Source organism: Marmota marmota, unplaced genomic scaffold, assembly GCF_001458135.2.
Source record: "Marmota marmota marmota unplaced genomic scaffold, marMar, whole genome shotgun sequence".
In the NCBI taxonomy this organism is placed as follows: Eukaryota; Metazoa; Chordata; class Mammalia; order Rodentia; family Sciuridae; genus Marmota; species Marmota marmota.
The window spans coordinates 516,726-536,739 of record NW_026000169.1 but is presented as its reverse complement, the minus strand read 5'-3'; the positions used below and the strand labels follow the sequence as shown (position 1 = coordinate 536,739).

General features: G+C 41.7%; 1 protein-coding gene across 2 annotated transcripts in view; it reads right to left on the bottom strand.

Annotated features, from left to right (window-relative positions):
- Positions 1–19,199, bottom strand: part of Etv6 (ETS variant transcription factor 6) — a 130,310-nt gene extending 111,111 nt beyond the window's left edge. For both annotated transcript variants that reach the window (XM_015498269.2, XM_048787195.1), the window contains exon 1: positions 19,070–19,199. In XM_015498269.2, the coding sequence (XP_015353755.2) occupies positions 19,070–19,106 (37 nt within the window). In that variant the 5' untranslated portion in view covers positions 19,107–19,199. The remainder of the gene's footprint in view (positions 1–19,069) is intronic.
- Positions 19,200–20,014: the final 815 nt, after the last annotated feature.

Below are 20,014 nucleotides of genomic sequence, written 5' to 3'. Positions count from 1 at the left end.
CCCCTGTTCGCTGTGAGAATCCCCTTTCTCAAGGGAACCCAATGCTCTGAGAGTGGATCTGTCACTGGCGCCATGTTGATCTGTTACCATGGAGATCACTCTGGTAACACAAACCTGCCACCAGTCCAGACACAAAGTACCTCATTCTGACTCCCAGAAGTATTTCCCTACCCCTACACCCACCAGTTGAAAGTTCATCTCTGCTGGGATTTTGCTCTGAAGCGTTTAGAGTTTGACTTTTAAATGTCATTAAAAGTATGTCTACCCAGAGACAAAGAGGGAGGTACTAAAAAGGTGTCTCAAGATTTTAAAGCAATAAAATTCATATATTCAGCAACTGCTCCCTAGGTTTGAATTATGGACTCAGTTATTACATTACTTGACAAAAACAAAACTTTTAAGGAAAGTAAAATGTGGGGTTGGGGCACCTGGAAGTACCGCCTACCCCTCATTAATCATCTACAATGTACTGTTTACACATTATCCAGCTCATCTCTGTGATCTGAGAAATGATAAAGCATTACTTGGCACTAATCCTTAAAAAGTGCCACTCCGTTTTCAGAAACTGAAGTTCCTGTGTGTGGCAGGTCGATGGCAATGCTGTCATAATCAGTATCTAAAGGAAGAAACAAATAGACGTGATGTCGGTCACATGCTAAAGTATGTCAGAATCACTCTGGGTCTTATGCAAGCTCATGGGCTCATCCAGGAGGGCACAGCATAGGCACTACTTAATCTTTATTTGCAGAAGTCAAAAAGGCTTTCTTTCTCAAGCATCAAAACAGGTTATCCTTGTGAAGGGACCTTGGTATTTTCCTAGAAAAAGGTCTGTTATAATTTCCTCTAAAGTATAAGGTTACTGAAGACAGAGTAGGGAAAGGAGGGAGGGCTATGGTCCGACAAAACAAGTCTATCACCACACAGATGGTGCCAAATAGGATCCTCTCTACTGGGCCTCCCAGGAGCCATGAAAGGAAGGTTGGCACCACTGTTCAAATCCCCCAGGCTTCAGGACAGGTCTGAACCACCCAGAGACATAATGTTCCTTTAAGACAGGTGCAGGCAACTCCAGCATCTATAGCTATGAGGTGAATGAAGAAAGCAAAACTTTCTGTTTCTGAATTCCCAGCTTGAAACCCAGGACACCACCCCAGTCTCTGGGCCACTTGGGGTGTTGATGGTGTGGGAAACTCTTAGGCACATGAGAAGACACCGTCAACTCCCAATAGCCAAGGCCTGGTGATTTACATGAGGATCTCGAGGCCTGGGGATGGGGGATTGCCCCTTGCCACCCACCAGCTGTATACCTTCATTCTGCTGCTTACCAGCACCTATGTTGGAAGAGCAGAGATGGGGAAAAAAGGTCTAAGTTAGATTTACTTATTGACAACTTATTTTTTTTTTTAATTAAAAGGAAAGGATACTGACTTCCATCCACCTGTAGGTCACCCTGTTCCTTTTAACATCTCTCCAGCTTCTGCACCTACTGTTATTAGCAGAATCCTCCTCCTAACATCTTCTCCATTACAATGCTGCATAAAAGCTCCTGGTAACAAAAAACACCCAAGGAATCACAGGATTGGGATCCAGGAGATCAAGAACACACAAGTTCTTAAGACAAGTCTTACTCCAAACCATCTACCACCTCCCTTTTTACCCCTCCAGACAAAATAAATCCCCCCATACTCTGTCACTTCTTCACCAGAGGAGCAAAGGTGCATATTAAAGTGTAGATTTGGTCATAGCATTTCAATAGTATTTGCTTTTTTCCATATTAAGTCAAATGGGGAATACAGAGAAATGAAGGCAAGGAATTTTTTTTATAAGACTCCACTGGTTGCTAAAGGCCAATGAAAGATTAAAGTGAGAGATTAAATTTCTCTACAGGAGAAATGACACCATTTCTCCCCTTACTATGAACTCCAAATGACACCCACATAGTGTTTTGCTACATATGCCAAAGAATAACTTAGTACTGTGACTCTTTTATAATAAGGTGCCATCAAAATCATATTTTTTTCTCAGATTTTCCCCTGGATGTCACCTGTATTCTAAATATAGTGAATTGAAAAAAATATTTTGGTCTAGATTAAAAAACAGTTTTGAAAGTCTATATTCTTTGGGAAAGAAGGATGAGATTACAAATTTTAAAAAAAAAATTTAAAAGAATGGGATTGATAGTAGGAATGAGGAAAAAATTAATTCTGGAACTATATGCTATTGTCAAATAAGTGAAAAATAATAAAAATTTGGACATACACTAACATACTACAAAAAAACTTGCAAATAAATTCAAACAAAGTATCAAGAACAAACATATATTTTCTCTGGAGAGTAACAATATATGGGCCTGTTGAGTTTTACATATTTGTCTCTTACAATTACTATTCTACCGGGCATAGAGTGTACTCAATAAATACTGGTTTTGATGAATGGTTATTCAGGTTTTTGCTACATGAGACCAAGTTCCGACATTGCTCTTCTTTATATTCGTAGCATTGAGCATGGTGTTTCTTCGGTCAATCCTTGTTGAATACAGTAAGATTTGAATTTTCAAGGAATTTTACTGGGGAAAGGATGAGATCAAGTGCTAGCCACTTCCCTTATCTATCTGGAATGGGATCAGGAGATTTTGTCCTAATATGCAAGGTGTGGTCAGAGCTGAGGTTCCAGGCCACTCTGGTCCTAGGATGAACCAGAACAGACTTTCTTTCAGAGGTGAGGGGCAGGATAATGTTTGCTTAGTTAACCACCCAGATATACTCTTTCCCACAATGGAAATCTGTAGACTTTTCTGCCATTATAAAAGTATGCTGTCCATTAGGTTTGTTTTGTTTCTTTTCAGAGTCCTGGTGTGGGCTTAACTTCATGTCTAAGAATTGAGGTCCATTTAATAATAGTCACCAACACAGATGGAACGCACAGAAGGGAATGAAGCATACAGGCATCAGAGCACACAGACTAGGGTTCAAACCCTAGCTCTACCACCAACCAGTTCTGTGGCCTCAGGCAAAGTCTTGAACACATCTCAGCCCTCATTTCTGTATCTGTAAAGTGAAGACAGTATCACCTACCTGCCAGACTTGTTGGGAGGCAATTTACTAAAGCACAAGTAACACAAAGTACACACCCAATAAATTGACCTTAAAGGCAGTATAGGATTTTTCTGACACCTCCCCTTTTTTTTCCAAGTCAAAAGGAATGCTAAGAAGCCTGTTTAGAGGCAAAATTAGTAAGTCCATTTCTAATACAAACTGAAAATTAGAAGCAGAATGGTGTGGCAGTCCTAAAATCATGTATCAGCACATAATAAAATCAAACCACTGGATCAATCACTAGGACCCTACCCTGAAGGTCTGTTTGGACAAGGCTAACTATGATGGGAAAGCCCTAAGGGAACAACCACTTGTATTCTCAGCGTCCAGTAGCAAGTGGAGAAAGCACACCAAAACCTAAGATAGGTTCTCTTGAGGAAACTTCCATGTTCAACCCATAACTCTGGTTATTTTCATGTCCCCATTCACTGAGAAACTCCCAAAGATAAATTGTTACAGCTGATGTAGCTGACAAGCACCAATCTATCCAGTTTACATTAGAGATATTAAAGATGTCTAGCTTTTTGATGCAAGTTTCTTCATTAGATAAGTTGTTACACAGTGCCTATTTTTTCCCTGATCTTTAGAATTAATCTTATAAACAATTGCAAAAGGCAGGGATAATCTTATAATAGATTATACAATGTTGGCATTGGATAGCATTTATTAAAGTCACAGTTTGATTTCTGCCAGTTTTACAGATGAGCACCTGAGGCTCATCATGGTTAAATAATTCACCACAAACAACACAGCTATTGAGAGGCACTCAGGATTAAAGTCTGGCCTCCTGTCCCCAAGTCCAAGATTCCTCCTGCTTTATGCTATATGGTCACTAAACTTCACACTATTTCTTTTCCCCCACTGAGCCCAGCAACAATGCATACAAAGAAAATTCATATTTGCCAAGTTGATCCATAAATTCTACACTTTCTGTTATCAGTCTAATATTATATTTCAATTCTACAAAATCCCAATCAATTGTGGTTTAATTAAAAGTACCAAGGTTTTAGGAGTTCACAAAGTGTCTTTGAAATCAAAAACTATTGTCCACATAATAATGTGTTATACCCATTTTAGAGACAAGAAAACCAAGGGTAAGAGGTGTAGCGACTTATCAAAGTTACACTGCTAGTGATACACTGCTAGAGCTGGCACCTGAATTTAGACATTAAGTTCCAAATTCTGTGTCTATTCAATTTTATTGACCTAAGCCTAATTAATAATAAAGTTCTTAAATACTAGGAGAAAGAATGATGATAGTATTATTTTTCCATTAAAAAAAATTGGTTCATAAGGAATCCACATGTCAACTAAAAAACAAACAAACAAGAACAATATGCAGGCTGACTGAACTGTAGAAAACCTCATCTGCCCAGCATTGAGCCCTATTTCCTTCAACAAAGTGACTTTAGACCCATCTCTCAAGCAGAATATTACTTGCATTACTGCCTACAAGATTTTAAAGGCCAGCCCAGGGAAATGGCTGCACTTCCTCCACTGCTGAAGACATCTTCAATCATTGCTTTATGTCACAGGGGAAGGAAGGAGGTCATTCCTGCAAGTCTTGGCACACAGGGCTGTACCATAACCCAGAGGGCCTCCAAGTAGGTTGGGGATGGGCGAAGCCACAGGACAGGCAGCAGGAAGGGAGCACAGGCCTCATGGGGCTGCTCCTGAGCCTAGTTAAAGATAGGGATGGTGGCAGCTAATGGCGGGGGAGGGAGGAAGGGAGGATGAAGGAGGCTGTGAAGGAAGGTGTGGGGGACGGATATAATCCGGCATACAGAAACCTGTCAGGATGGGATTTATTTTTGTTCTGTGAGGGAGTATAATAGGGCTTTGCCTGCACTCTCAATAGCTGTTTTGAAGTGAACCCGGCTGGTATGTCTTTAATTTGTCATTTCATTATGAAACTGTTTCCCTTCCAAGAAACCTTCAAGTCAGGAAGCTCTGTCTGCCCACACAGGAAATTCCTTTGCTTCAACTTCCCCAAAAAGGAAATTTCCCTCAGAAGTGAGCCCAGCATATGCCTTTGAGCAGAGCTGTTTCAAGAAACTTTGGCAGCTGAGTCCTGAAAACACCCCGGCTTTCTGCTACTGCCGGGAGGGACAGGAGCGACTCGGGCATAAACAGCTGGGCTCTCACCCAGCGGATGGGGACCCCACCAAAACCTGACGCTGGCCCGCCTCTTCCTTGTCCTTCTTGGTTCTCTAGGTGCCCTTACCCTCTCTCACATCCTGTAAGACACCAGAATTTTAACTCACCAAGAGGGAACAGGATCTGCAGCTTTCATGAGGAGAGAGACTTAGCCACACACACACACACACACACACACACACGCACACACACACCTCTCTCACACTCACACTCACAGATGTGCATTCCAGTTATCACAGGGCCAGGTCAACACAAAGCCCTTACTGGTAGCACACACAAACATGAAACTTCTGGCAGAGAGACTACAGTATTTCAGATGAAGAGAGCACAGGACAGCAAAAGGCCAATTACAGTTCCTCAAGCACATCTATTACCCAAGTGCCTTTATCTGGGGTAGTGGGTTTTTTCTAAACCAGCTTTCCCAGAGATGATACCCCCACAACATGGCAAGGGATATGTCAGACCACAGCCTTATGAAAATGCTGTGAATACCTAAGTGGTAAGAGTCCAGCAAAGCTGTGCTGAAGTGCATGGCAACATACAGTATTTTATGAAGTTTCTTAGCAAAGAAGTGACAGATTTGCACTTAAGTTTTTAATTTTCTATTTCAAATCACTTCATTAAAAAAAAGTTGTGAAAAGGAAACAACACAGAGACCTAAAGCACAAAAAGTGGAAACAGTATTAAAGTTCAAATTGTGTATCAAGCAGTGGTCAGAGAGAGACACAGATGAGGGACTAAGGCAGCCCTGGATTTTCACCCTGCAATTAGACTGCACTGGAATGGTAGCATGGTAACATCTGATCTTATTACACTATTTATGAGCCAGGGTTCTGGAAGGGATATTATTTACCAGGAAACAGCAATATTTAAGGGACTAGCAAGAATCATATAGTTCACTAAAAGCCAAATATATGAACCCTGAGGTTTTAGGTTATGGTAGATATTTTCTGTGGGATGGCTTTAAATTTTTTACCATAGTGAGTTGCCCTGTTTTTCTAAAGTTTATGAAGTTTTAAACACAGTTGGATCTCACAGGGGGGCCCGATCCTGTTTTTCATACTCTCCAAGAGCACAGTCTAGGGAATAGAGCTTTGGCTTATACTGGGAGAGAAGGTGTAGAGAGGAAAGAGTCTCACGGACAGACCTGCCTAACCGCCAACCAGCTCTGTGACTTTGACCAAGTTCCTTCACCTCTTTAAACTTGACTTTTCATCAGTAAAGTGAGGATAATAAAATCCATTCAGAAGACTGTCAGGAGGATCAAATGATATAATATCGAGTGCCTACCATAAGCACTCGATACAGAGAAGTTATTACTCTACATGGAAAACTATGAAGGCTCTTTCCCCCAAATTCCACACACCTATTCCTCATCACACATATAAGTCACCCTGCTCTAGTGGCTCCTTAAAGCGCCCCCCCCCGCCCCGGGCGTGGATTTTTCTTGATCACTTCAACTTGAAATTTGGATTAACATGCCCCGGAAGCATCTGTGAGGCAAAAAGATATAGTTAGAATTGTTGAAAGGCTTAAGGATTCAGATTTAGGCCCAACTTTGGCCAAGATGGATGCTGAAAATCAACAGCTATGCATGGTAAGAGAGGATGACTCCTAGTGGCCACAGATGTTCAGGTTCACAATGCTTCATCTAAACCAAGGGACCTGGATTTTCCAACTAATTTTATGTCTTTTATCCCCCACCGAGAAAACCAGCCCTCAGCAAAACTATGGGGTTTACTTCCAACTCTGTCTCCTCCCTAGGTCTTCCTTGCTGGCTATGATTCCTCCTTTGTAAAAGAGCCAAAGGACTTGGTAAACTAATTCTCATTTAAAATATTAGGGACTTGAGGTATTCATTATCCCTGTCTAAGGTACTATGGTCATAGCTCCTTACCTTTTGAGGTGGAGCTAGGTAGAAACAATGCCTGATCTTCAAGGAATGTCTGTCTTCAATGGGGGAATCTGAAGCACCAAGGTAGTTCATTGTGGGAGATAATTACATTCAAGACACTCTGAATCACTACAACTGGACAACCACATTCCCTGCTCAAGTGTAACATTGGCCCTGTTCACAGACAATAAGCCCTCTGTCCTGGGCCCAAAGTTGAATGCTAGCTGGACAATACAAGTTTAGAAACCAACCGCTTTCAGAATCTCGGTACTCCTTCTGCAAACAAAGAAGTACCCGACAAATAGCCACACAGCTGTATGTCCACTTGGCACCACAATATCCTATTGTATTTCTTCAAGTTCTTCCTTGGATTCCCTCACCTGGGTGACAGTGAAGCAGACCTGGAGTAATAACTGGAATAATCACAACCACACACATACATTCATCTGAACTAAAAATTTTCTTTGCCTAAGAGTCAAAAGAAAAACTTCTTTCATAAGGTCCAAAAATATATTTGATTAAAAAAAATTCTACTTAAGTTTTGGTGGGTCTCTGAAGTTCTTCTCAGGCCCTTCATCAGGGCACTAAAGTCCAGTTTTAAGAGGACATTTAAACCCCAGAGTTTCAAGTGAGGAAAAGCTTTCTCTGGGGAATTCTAGGCTTGTGTTCCTAAAAGATCTTTAAATAAAACCCCAAATCTCAGGGTGAATATGTGAATCACGACCAAGTTTTAAGGTCAGCAAGAGCCTCACACAGAATGCTCAACAGAGATGTAAATAGGGGAACAAGGACTGTGTGTCCAGGGAGGGGATTTTGTGTGGTGGCTTCACCACTACCACACACAAGAAGCGAAAGGAGTTTGTGTGAGAGCCCAGCATTTCAAGAGCAGTGCTGTGGAAGGACTCAGAATGACAAAGAAAGGACACAGAGTTTCCTCCCGACTCTGTAGTCATCTGGTAAAAAAACTGCCCCCAAAACCAGATTAGCCTTCCAGCCCATGGGAATAACAGGTTTGAGAACTCGGACTGCCTTAGGGCTCTTCCCAAAGCTGGCTATATAGGCAGGAGGAAGGAGAAAGAGTGGTTTTACTTCCTCAAGCAGGTTGGCACCGAATCGTTTCCTCGTTTCTCTTTATATAAAGAGTTCTTCATGTCGGGGATCCCAGCATCACCGAGGGAGACAGCAGAAAAACCTTATCAGCTTTGTGCACCAATCACTGCTGCTTGGGGCACTTCTTTTCTCCCTAATCTTACATCCCCTTTGCACAGCCTGTGGCAACGGGGAAATGATTCAAGTAACTGGTTCAGGCCTCTGTTTAGAAATAGTTTCTTGGGTGTGAGTTTTCATACCCAGGGGACAGTATAAGTGTCAAAGATTCTCTCTGTTGGCTGGGGCGGATGGGGATGTACTTTAAAGCTCAGCATCAAAGCCTCCACTTTAGAAGCTGAAAGCCTTCATTCCCTTGCCAACTGTGCTTTTTTTCCCCATAATTAATTAATGCAATATTAATTGTGCATGGGCTATGAAGCTGGCTGAAGGAGGATCATGAGGCCTATCCATGCAGATCAGCTGGCTCTATAAAGCCCCAAACCCAGTGGACACACATCTGAGAGGGAGACAAATGCAGAGTGTAACTGTTAAGGTTACAGGAAGAGCAAACTCGCCTCAAATTGCGGAGGGGATTCCCACCAATCACACAATTGGGGTCACGTAGTTACCAGAAGCCACACCTGTGCGTAATGCACTGGGCAAAGGGCCAACTCACAGACAAGATTCAGGCCAGAAAGCGGGGGTGATGGGTATGAGAACAGGGGGGCAGGGCTTCACAACAGGGGAGGGGCCTGCGATTCGGCTATTAGTTCCCGGGAACCAGTACAGGACGAAGGTGGCAGAGGCAGTTTCAATAACCCCTCAAGGCCCAGGAGTAGGTGCCAGTTCCTATCCCACAAAAGCATTTACCCCATCTCAGCCGTAGGCATCCCAGGGAAGTATCCCACAGAGCTGGGCACCGGATTTCCATATTTCTTTGCAGAAGAGCATCCTCAAAAAACAATCACAGCTGAAGTGGAGGACAATTTCCTGCATCATCAAAATACCACTGTCTGCACTAAAATTGGATGTTCAACACTGGAAATCAAGTGAAATAATCATGATACGTAGTATTTATAGATAATGCTTCTCTTGGTATCCCTTGAATTTTTCTTCTGGAATCAGAATAATATAAATTGTTTAAGTTGGAAAGAGCCTCAGGAATCACACACTTGGTTACAGATAAACAAACTGCTGTCCTGGAGGGAATGAATAAATATGATGGGATGACCTAAGTAGCATTCACATGGGGCCAGGGGCAGGAAACATCCTGTACTTCATACCTACTGTATGGTGTCCTGGCAGGTATTCCATGTGGGGAAACTGAGGCACAAAATCATCAAAAAATTTTTCTGAAGCATATCAGCTTAACACAAAAAGTCTGTTTCGATTTGTACACTCACTAATATAACCTGTTTTTAAGGACATCTCTATTCACAGTACTATTCTGTGAAGTAGATCATCTCTTTTAAAAAGAAGGAAAATCAGGTATAATAGAAATCTCTTTCTACTTCATTTAATTTTGTTTCTAACATCCCACAATTTATACAGATACTTGAAAATATGTGACAGATAACAGTTGTGCCCACAGGATTGGATCTGGAAATTTATCTTCCTCCAAGTTCAAAGGATAATTTGTTTCTATCTCTGATTTCATCCCTTTGGGCCTTCTTGTCAGCCATTTATGTCAATTTTGCTTGAAATTTTTTCTTAAAAATAAATCAACATGTTGACTTAGATTTTCTCTACCTAACCAACAGCTAAAATAAAACAACTTCCACCAGTTCCACACTTTTAAAAAGCAATATGAAGTGGGAAGGAAAAAAAAAAAAAAGGCCTGGGTTTTGGAATGAGATGTGTATTCAAGCTGTGGTTCTCCGTGTGCCCCTGGGGAAGTAAAGGACCACTTCCAAGTCTCAGATATAAAATAAATATAATATTTATTTTGCAGCATTGTGTTTATTTTGAAAAGTTCCTGGTTTACAGAAAGTGCTCAATGCATAGTAGTTACCATTATTACTTATTCCATAAGACCTCACTGGCCAAGGTAAGCCAGTCTTGGGGAAAAAATGAGCATTTAAATCATCACCATGACTTCTAAAGTGGAGCTACATAAGTTGCCTGATATCCTTATAATGTTTTTTAAGATGGTGGTACTTACTTCTTCAAACCTGTTCTGCATGCCTTTTTTTTTTTTTTAATGGTTGTTACATCTTTCTGTATAAATCTTCAATTTCCTCAGTGAACCGCTCTGGTTAATATTCTAACCCCAGGAGTTGAAAATCCAGCCTCAGCTGTACTAATGACATGGAACATTCCCTGCACAGGCCTGCATGAGTAGAATTTTCCTTCCAGGCACCCAATTTGCATCCACTACACATCCATAGTTCTTTATCCATTATCTGTATCTCCAATTTGTATTTCTATTACTGGAATCTTAGAGTCTCATTTGAGGGCTATTAGTATCCATGATCTATACGAAGCAGAAACAGAGAACAATTTCAAAAGAATGGAGCTTATTCCACTCACCTAAGATGGAAGCAGGAAATATCAGGCCAGGGTGACTAATTATACTTGGGAATCTCCAACTGGCCTGTGGCCAGTGCTACACTTAAATCTCTTAAATTCTGCTCTCCACTTGATTCAGAAGAGACCAGAAAAAGAACCCCTAAAACACTCATAGCTAGCACAGGGAACTGAGAATGAGAACCCACCAATGGCAACAGTAAAATCAGTAACATCTGAAGATCTCTGCTAAGATTTACCTCTGAACAGCTTAAGGTTGAAGTTGTCAAAGTCATTCCTGCCAGAAACTCCAAGAGTGTGAGCTACTGATGAGGTGTAGCTCAGGCATGAAGCGAAATGGGAGAACATATATCTGCCGTTGGAGAAAGGAAATTCTACCATATTTGTATATATTCAACTCAGCCAATGCTTTCTGAGAATGAAGAGGAGATAAGCAGAAACTCAGGAAAGCAGGGTACAAGCCAACATCAAATTGAATCACTATCATACCTGCTAGCAAGTATTATGTTGGTGCAGGTGAGGTGACAACAGAACATAGAGACAGGACCCCTCACTCTGCAGAACACTGGTGTGCCAAGACAAAGACCACGGAGGTTCTGATGGTTGGAAAAATCGAAGGGAAGATAGCAGAGAGGAGAAAGAAGAAATGAAAATAAGGTTTCTTATTTCCTATTATTAAGACTCAACTCATAAAACTGGTTCTCAATGTCTTTTTTTTTTTAATGGCTCACTCTCATAGTCTATTATCAACTTTCAATGTTGGATTTAGAATAGAATTGGGCATGTCTGGGTTCATGGATCTAACCCACAGCACCAGGTAGGGACAACCTAATTGCCAACAGCTTCCAAATATCTGATTCAGAATGCCAAGGAAATTGAGAGCCCACCACATGGAAGAGGAGGGAGCCAGCCCTCCCCTCCCCCACAGAATTAGAGCCACTTTGTCAGAGTTCATGCTGGAGGAACTGCCTTAAATGTACACAGAGCTCACTGCATGAAATGTGAAGTGAAAGAAAAGGTCAATAAACCTCTGGTTATATATTTTTTTTAAAAAAAGACATCTATAAATAGCTGCATTTATTGAAGCTGCTTCCTTATCAGGAAGCACGGAGCTAGGAATTAACGTCTGCCTGCATCGGAAATTCTTTCAGACAGCAAACCCAAAAAGGAAATTTCCCTTCCAAAGCATCCAGGCTGTTCTGCTATGGACTATTTTTTTTTTCTTCAAGCCATCTGAAGCAGCTAACTGGACCCTTGTACAGCCCCGTGTGCAGTGGAGAATAGAAAGTCTTTACGCATTTCAATGCATAAAGGGAAGGTGCCCAAAAGAAGGTTTAAGGGGAAATAAAATAGAAAAATGGCATTGGCTGGCCGACTCTGATAGAAGGCATTACTGCTTCGTTAAAGACACTGAGAATTAAATCTCTTCCCTGTGTCCTTGCCTCAACTCTGCTGGTGATGTCAGTGCACGTCACAGGCAGCTGTGCGAGGAGAGGCCATTTTTGGAACATTGATAATGGCAAAGGACTCTAGGTCCTTTCTTTGAGAGGTCTTAGGAGACAGGCAAGGGCTGGGGATGTGGCTCAAGCGGTAGCATGCAGCCTGGCATGCGTGCGGCCCGGGTTCGATCCTCAGCACCACATACAAACAAAGATGTTGTGTCCGCCAAAAACTGAAAAATAAATATTAAAACTCTCTCTCTCTCTCTCACTTTCTCTTAAAAAAAAAAAAAAAAGAAGAAGAAGACAGGCAAGAGCCAAGGAAGGAGACATAGATTCAGGCAGGAGTGTGAAGACAAAGTCCCAGACTGGAGACAGGTGTGAGGAAGGAAAAGGCCCTGGAGATGGTGCCAGGGCTTAAGTAATTTACTTACTTAAATTGTAAGTAAACAATTTACTTTACTTACTTGGGCCACAGACACCTCCTCAATAATGTGTTGTCTCCATTGTCTCTTTCTTGAGAACAAACATAACTTAAAAGATACAAAACATGGCTCTAGTCAAGTAAAACAAAGGCACTGTGTAAGTGCCTTCTCTCTGGGCCTTACAGCAGAGCTGGGCTCACAGCTGTCACAGGCAGTAGTAAGATAAGCTTGCTTCAATTGTGACTTGGAAAAATCAGGTTCGACTCTATGTAGACAGAACTCTAGGTCTTTTCTTTAATGAAGCAGACACATAGGCACATGCAGGTTTCCTTTGGCCATTGAATATGGGGAAACCACTTTCCAAATTGGCTATCATCAGCACTAGAAACTGAAATGGAGCTCTAGTGAGTTATCTGGCCATTGCGTGACAGGCATCATGCCAGGTGTCACACATATAAGCTCTGCTATTGATGAGAAAGCCTCCTCAGTAGATGTTATTTTGCTAATTTGAGGCTTAAATTATCTTAATTTAATGTTAAATCATCTTTCTAAGAGATAGAGGCTGCCTTAAATTCAAGCATAGTCAGATCTATCTGGACTTCCGCTAACATGTTTTTTCTTTTTTTTTTTTTAAACTTGGAAACTTCAAGAAGCAGTGGCCCCCTGCTGCCAGGAGGTCAAACCCAGTGAAATGCTGTTGAAGGTGGTGTTTGGTTGAGCTCCATTCTGAAAGCTGGTCCTCTAAAGCCTTTACTACCAGCCCTGTCATTTTGGCTGCAGAGATAAATCGAATTTCAACCTGAGCTCACAAGAATATAAAGAGAGGGCAGCTATAGTAACTGACAAGTAAAACCAGAATAAACTATTCATTGTAGAAGGCTCCCCTTCCTACTGAAAGGTAGATGTGGGCCTGTTGGAGGTTCAGCACATATTAATGGTCAAGTAGCATCTCTAGAACCTTGCTGCTCCCTGTCCTGCACCCACTGCTGCCTAGACACCAAGAGTCAGCAGCACTTTAACTTTTAAGTTCATGAGACTTTGCCCACGTGTCTTCTCCCAAGAAAGTTAGAGGGTGATTTTCTGAAGTAGAAATCACATTAGATCCTTCACACGCTAGTGAACCTGAACAATTTAGTTTACTTACTTGGGCCACAGACACCTCCTCAATAAAATTGGATCCATAACACCTGCTTCAAAGACTGTCACATGATTAAATGAGATACTAGGTAAGAACACATTTTGTTACTTACAACAACATAAAACATACTATGGTTATATTTAGCTTCCAATGTCTCTTTCTTGAGAACAAACATAACTTACAAAGATACAAAACTGTGGCTCTAGTCAAGTAAAACAGAGGCACTGTGTAAGTGCCTTCTCTCTGTGAAAGTTCTAATATACCTCTGCTTATCACACGTCTGTCTTAAATTCAGTTACTCTGCTGAGAATGCAAAACGGCTGGATGAGTGAGCAGTGAGGTAACATATCCAAAGGAAGGCATTGAATTAAATTATTAAACACACACAAGCAGGAGTAGTAATCTAAGAATTTTGAAAGATTCACAAGGAAAGGAAGGAGAGCCAGGGGACTATTTCTGGTGTTATGATGCTAGAATACTCCCAGCAGCTATTACGACTATTTATTAACCCACAACATCGTAAACTGTAACCCTATTAAATATGATGAATGAGTCCTGGGTCTCAATTTTTAATCATCAATTTGCAGATATTTTAGAAGGCCAAACGGACACTGAAGATACAGTCTTTGGGCCAATGGCATAATACTCCTATGATTAGATGTGATTAAATCAATTGGATGTGGGATGATAATGTTTAAAAGAAATTTAAAATAAATATATTTAATTATTTAAATTCTGCTTCATATCTGAAATGTATTTACATTGTTATCATATTGCCTGGCATCGGCATCACTGTTGGAGGCCCAGTGTCAAACAGAGTCCCTGTTAACATACTGCAAGCATGTTATGGTATGGATGTTAAAAGTCTCCCAAAGGCTTGGTTGCCAGTCTGCGGAGCTATTAGAACGTGCTGGAACCTCAAGAAAGTAGGGCCTAGTAGGAGGAATCAAGGTCATTGGGGAGGGGGATGCACTTGAAGGGGTTATTGGGACCCTAAACCCTTCTCTTCCTCTCTTTCACGTCCCCACCATGAGGTGAGCAGCTTTGTTCCACCATGCACTGCCTACCATGAAGTGCTGCCTCAACCCCAGACCCAGAAACTTATGGAACCAACCAACCATGGACTGAAACTTCTGAAACTGTAAGCCAAACTTCTTTTAAGTTGCTTATGTTAGGTATTTGGTCTGACTGACACAGAATCTTTACCCTAAGCAAGGTGCCACTACTTCATGATGTGACTTTTGCTGCTCCCTTTAACACCTACTTCCCCACAAGTTTAGAAGAAGGTAGCCTTTGGACAGATGAATTTTAAAAAGTCCCTCCCTCACACAGCAAGGCCCCTGGTGAGAATGGGGAAACAGCATCTGTTCTCCAGGCCATAGCCCTCCTCAGCTTGCAAGGTCAAGAGTGACCTTGACTGAGCACCCTTGAGGGGTCCTTGCTCTTTCAAGTGTTCTCAAGCTGTGATGGAAGGCTGATGGTCCCTTTAAAGGATGGAACTTATTTTTTCACCTGCCCGCTATAATTGTTGTACTTCAGCCCTTCTACCTCCAAGCATACCAAAAAAAAAAAAAAAAAAAGTTTATAAAAGAAGAAGAAAAAAGTCATGTCCTTTCTATTTTCTCAGCAAACATACTTGTGTTTGCTCCCCTAGTGAGCAGCGGAGCTCTGCTGCAGGACTGTTGAAGGGCACCATCCTGAAAATTTGGGCAGTGAGTCAGTCCAGCATGATAGGCCTGGCCCTTCTTCCCTTGACTCTTCTCCTTCCCTAGGGCCAGACTGCCCCCACCATCCCTTCAGTCCCTCACAATCACCACTTAACACAATGCTCCATTTATCACTTGGCTTTTATCACAGGCAAATAAAAGGGAGAGCATCACTTTCTACTTCTCAATAGCATGCTAATTTGTTACGCTGTGTCTTCAGTTTAGGTTTAGCCTTGTGTTTGCAGAACAAACTGGTGAGAAACTCTGCATGAGAATCTTAGCTTTTATGATCTCTGCCCTCCTCTCTCCAAGGATAAGATTTTGATTTAAGAATGAAAGAAAGCAAAAAAGGTAAGAGAGAGGCTTTATCTGGAGATCAAGTGATAAATGGAGAAAAAAAGCCACTTGGAGCCATCCCAGTCTGGTGAGTATCTCTTTAAAACAAGCAGCTAAAAATGCTTTCAACCCAGTAATACCATAAATGTCCTGCTGCTGTCTTGGCTTTCAGATTCTTCCCCGTACTTTCCATGAGCATTCCACTGGGAATTGTCTGGAATCCCAGATTAAAACAGCAATAACCCAATTCCCCTGTTAGAATATTTATTTTCACTAAGGTTTGGAAACTCAGCTGGGATGCATCTTCAAGTGTGTGGCCCCAGTCTTAACCTTCTATTTGCCTTTCAAACAGCATGACAAGCAGTCAAGTCCTGAACAGGACGAAGGAAGCTGGGCCTTGCTCGGAAAGCCCCAGCTGAGGGCAAACAGCAAGAGCCTGGGAACCTCTACTTTCAGAGGATTTGTTCCAGATGTTGGGGCCATGGTATCACAAAGGGACTCATGCGGATTACCAAGGAGAGATATGTAAAGTTAGACTGCCAGAGTATACATTCAGGCAAAGCCATTATCCTAACCTGAATCCACAATCGAACTACTGATTATGCACCAAAGTCAGCAGTAATGTGCTACAGCTGGATGATTGTCTATGTGAGGATCCAGGCACATGTCCATCCAAGGGTAATATGCAAACTACTCAGCAACAGACAGAACAAGTTAGAATGGATTCCAGCCATAAACCAATGTTGTGGCCACATCAGTCATAAGTCTAGCCAAGTATCATCCCTGAATTCATCCACCCATCTTCAAAAATATTTATTAAACACATACTTATATGGTGGCATAATGGATAAAAGCCTAGGCTCTGGAATCAGGCATAATTGAGTTTGAATCTTTATCTCTTATGAGTTTTGCAATCAACCTTAAAAAATTACTTAAATTCTCTAAGTCCTTATGTGTGATATGGAGATAAAAGAAGACCCACCTTACATTGCGTGAATGAAATAAAATAATTTATATATACAGAATTTCACAGCGCCAGGAACAGGATAATCCCACAGTTATTAGCTATTATGATTGTATCCTAGGCATATACTGGGAGCAAGTAATTACTGGTAAGTGGCACAGAAGTGGTTCAATGAAAGAACTGACACTAGAAGAAATTAACGTGTTGGTATTGAAGAAATGGTTCCAAGGAGAAGGAAAGCTTATATGAGAACTGCATATTTTAAATATAGTAAGGATCTTAAATATTTTCTACTCCAAATGTGGTCCCACATGATTGGGAAACTGAGTTAAACAACTGACTGCAGTCAAACAGCAGAACACTATGAATTAAGACCTCTTGACTGCTGGTTTGGCTTGTCTATTTGCTTGCCTGCTTCTTTGTTTTACCATGATAACTTTTTAGGGAGAGAGTTCCACAGCAAAAGAGCTTACATATGTCAAAGGCATTCAGAGGTGAACCATGAGTTAGGGCCTCCTTGGGGGATGTTGCAAAATATAAGAATACAAAGTTATGAAAGAAACCTCAGCTTGTTTGGGACAATTTTCATTATCTCATTTCTCTCTGTACTAGAATTTAAGCTCCATAAGAACAGGGAGCTTTGTCTTCTGTCTTTGTTTCTGTATCCTGATCCTAGAAGCAGATAATCAGTAATTACAAATGGAATGAACAAATGAATGAGATTAGGTGGTAGAAGTGTTCTGCCTACATGGCATGAGTATGTTCTACCCTGAAGTGAATATTCCTGAGGTAAATATACTGGGCATAGGGGCTTATCTGGAGAGAAATCTGCTATTGTCTGCCCACCATTTCTTTCCCAGTTCTGTCCGCTGCAACGGTGCCCTAAAACTCCAGTCTACTAGGACAACAGTGCCCACAGTCAAGACCATGGCCTTTAAAGTTCCAACCTCCTTTTTAAAAGTTCATTGTAGAGGAAAAGATGGTAGAATGGGGCTGTGTCCTTTACCTCTCTATCCAGGAATGTCTACACTACAGTAGGCAGCAACTTTGTAATTACCAACAGACACAGCAAACTAAAGAGGGGAAGGAGTTTCATGTTGCCAGTTCCTTGCAAAAATCCCAGCAACCATCCTCACTGTAGGCAGAAGGGATAAACCAGCAATGTCTCCCAGGACCCCTAGCATCAGTCATCTGATTCTCTGATTTATCAGAGAGAGAGAAAAGGAGAGCCTGGGTCCCCTGTTTCCTGTTTTATTTTTCTGTACTTTTAGTAAGCAACCTTCTGAGGAAGGATGGAAACAAAAGGAGAATAGCCTGAAAGAGATGGCCAGCATGACCGTACCACCATTTATGTCACTGGGAATCAACTAGGGAAGGGTCAAGTTGTCCCCAGGAACCTCCAGAACCTGGACTTGTGCTCTCAGGATATCATCCAAGCCGGAGAATGTGGCATTTTCTTGGATACCACGATCAGGGTGGGAATCACGTGATTCATTTTCTCCAGTTGCCCCAATCACATTTTATCACCTGGACTGAGTGGCAGTACAGGAAAGACAGATCAAAAACAGAACTGGCAGATGTCAATGCTCTGGAGGTTGGCATCAGCAGCACAGGTGTGTTGGACCCGATGTCTGCCAAGGTTGCAGCTGAAAATTCAGATGGAAGGTGGTGGAGGCAAGGAGTAGGGATGATTTGGGAGAGGATGGTGGAACTACTACAAACTAAAGTTGCTGAGGCAAAGCAAACCCAAGCAGAGAGTAGAAGAAAAGAGGGGACCAGGGAAAAGACATATATCAGCATATAAAATGTAACCCGCCATGAGAAAAGAAGGGAGGGGGAGTCTACAAAGAAGAGAGAGCACCAGCTTAAAAGCAAAGCAGGGAGTGAAGTGAGTGAATCAGAAACTAAGCCTCATTCAGATCAAAGAAAACTTTAAAGGGGAGTAGGTGAATCTAGGAATACAGATAAACATGGCATAACAATAATAATCTGCCTCCTAGGACACTGAATTGACTCTGCCATATAGTACATATTTCCATATTTTTTTTTTTTGACATATCATCAGACATGAAATAAATACACTGAGAAATAAGTGACAAGAATCTCAAACTTTAAATGGCCATTATGGGGTGGGGTCAAATGATTCCAAAGCAACCAAAGCGAACAAGGCAGAGTCCTGTGAAAACGACCCCAGAGTTTGCCCCTCCATGGCTCGGAGCCCTCTGCCTCCCCCGCCCCGTGCGGTCCAGCAGCCTGGCTGTCAGTCTGTCCTTCCCCTTCCCTTGGCAGCCGACACTCACGCAGGTGCGCTGGCAGGCGGATCGAGTCTTCCTCCATCCTAAGCGCTCGAGGCACTGGAACATGAAGTGGAGTCGAGGAAGCGTAACTCGGCACCGGGCTCTCTGGAGGTGTATATGAAATTCGTTCCTGCTGTTAAACATAAGGGCAGGAAGAGGCGAGGGGGTTAAAAAGGCAGTGAAAGTTTGGAATGGAGGTGTGAAACTACCCAGGGGTGTGGGAAGCAAAAGGGAGGTGGGGCATTCGGAACACCTGGTTCATAAGTTGTCCTTTAGATGCTTCACATTTGAGGTTTATAAAAAAATGCAGGAAAGGTTGAATATTGATTGGGCTCTTTGGACTGAGGTCAACAGATGTGCACCCCTGTGGTTTGTTCAGGTAATGAGGAGGGACACAGGTGAGCAAATGGGGAGAAAAAAGTCCAAGAGAATAGCTTAAAAGCAACTCTCTCAAAAATTATTTTTCCAAGTCACATATCAATGTCACCAATGCATTAACACCACATTTCCTCTTCTCTGGCGATAACTCCAGCTTCTAATCAAAGTATGATTCTATACTCAGATCCAGTAAGAGTATATTAAATAGGCGAAGTGGAAAGTAATGGCTAAAAAGACCTAGGTTTTGTTAATAAATCTATGAGCAAAGTTTTTCTATCATCTTTCTCTCACAAAACAATAACCATAACCAAAAATATCCAACATTTAATTTCTTCCTTCCTAAGAGAGAATGATCTGCAGAATTAGTAGGTGTCTCTTTGTTCCTTCATTTCCCATCAGAATCTGTATTTCCTTTCCCTCTAAAATATTTCATACATCTTCAAAGAATTATTTGGACTAAGGAAAGCATTATTTAAATGAAGATGCTTAATGACAGTAGGAGGGGCTTCAGTAGTTTCACCATTTGAATTCAAATGAGCAGTGTTTGCTAGATCAATTAAAAGAAACTGG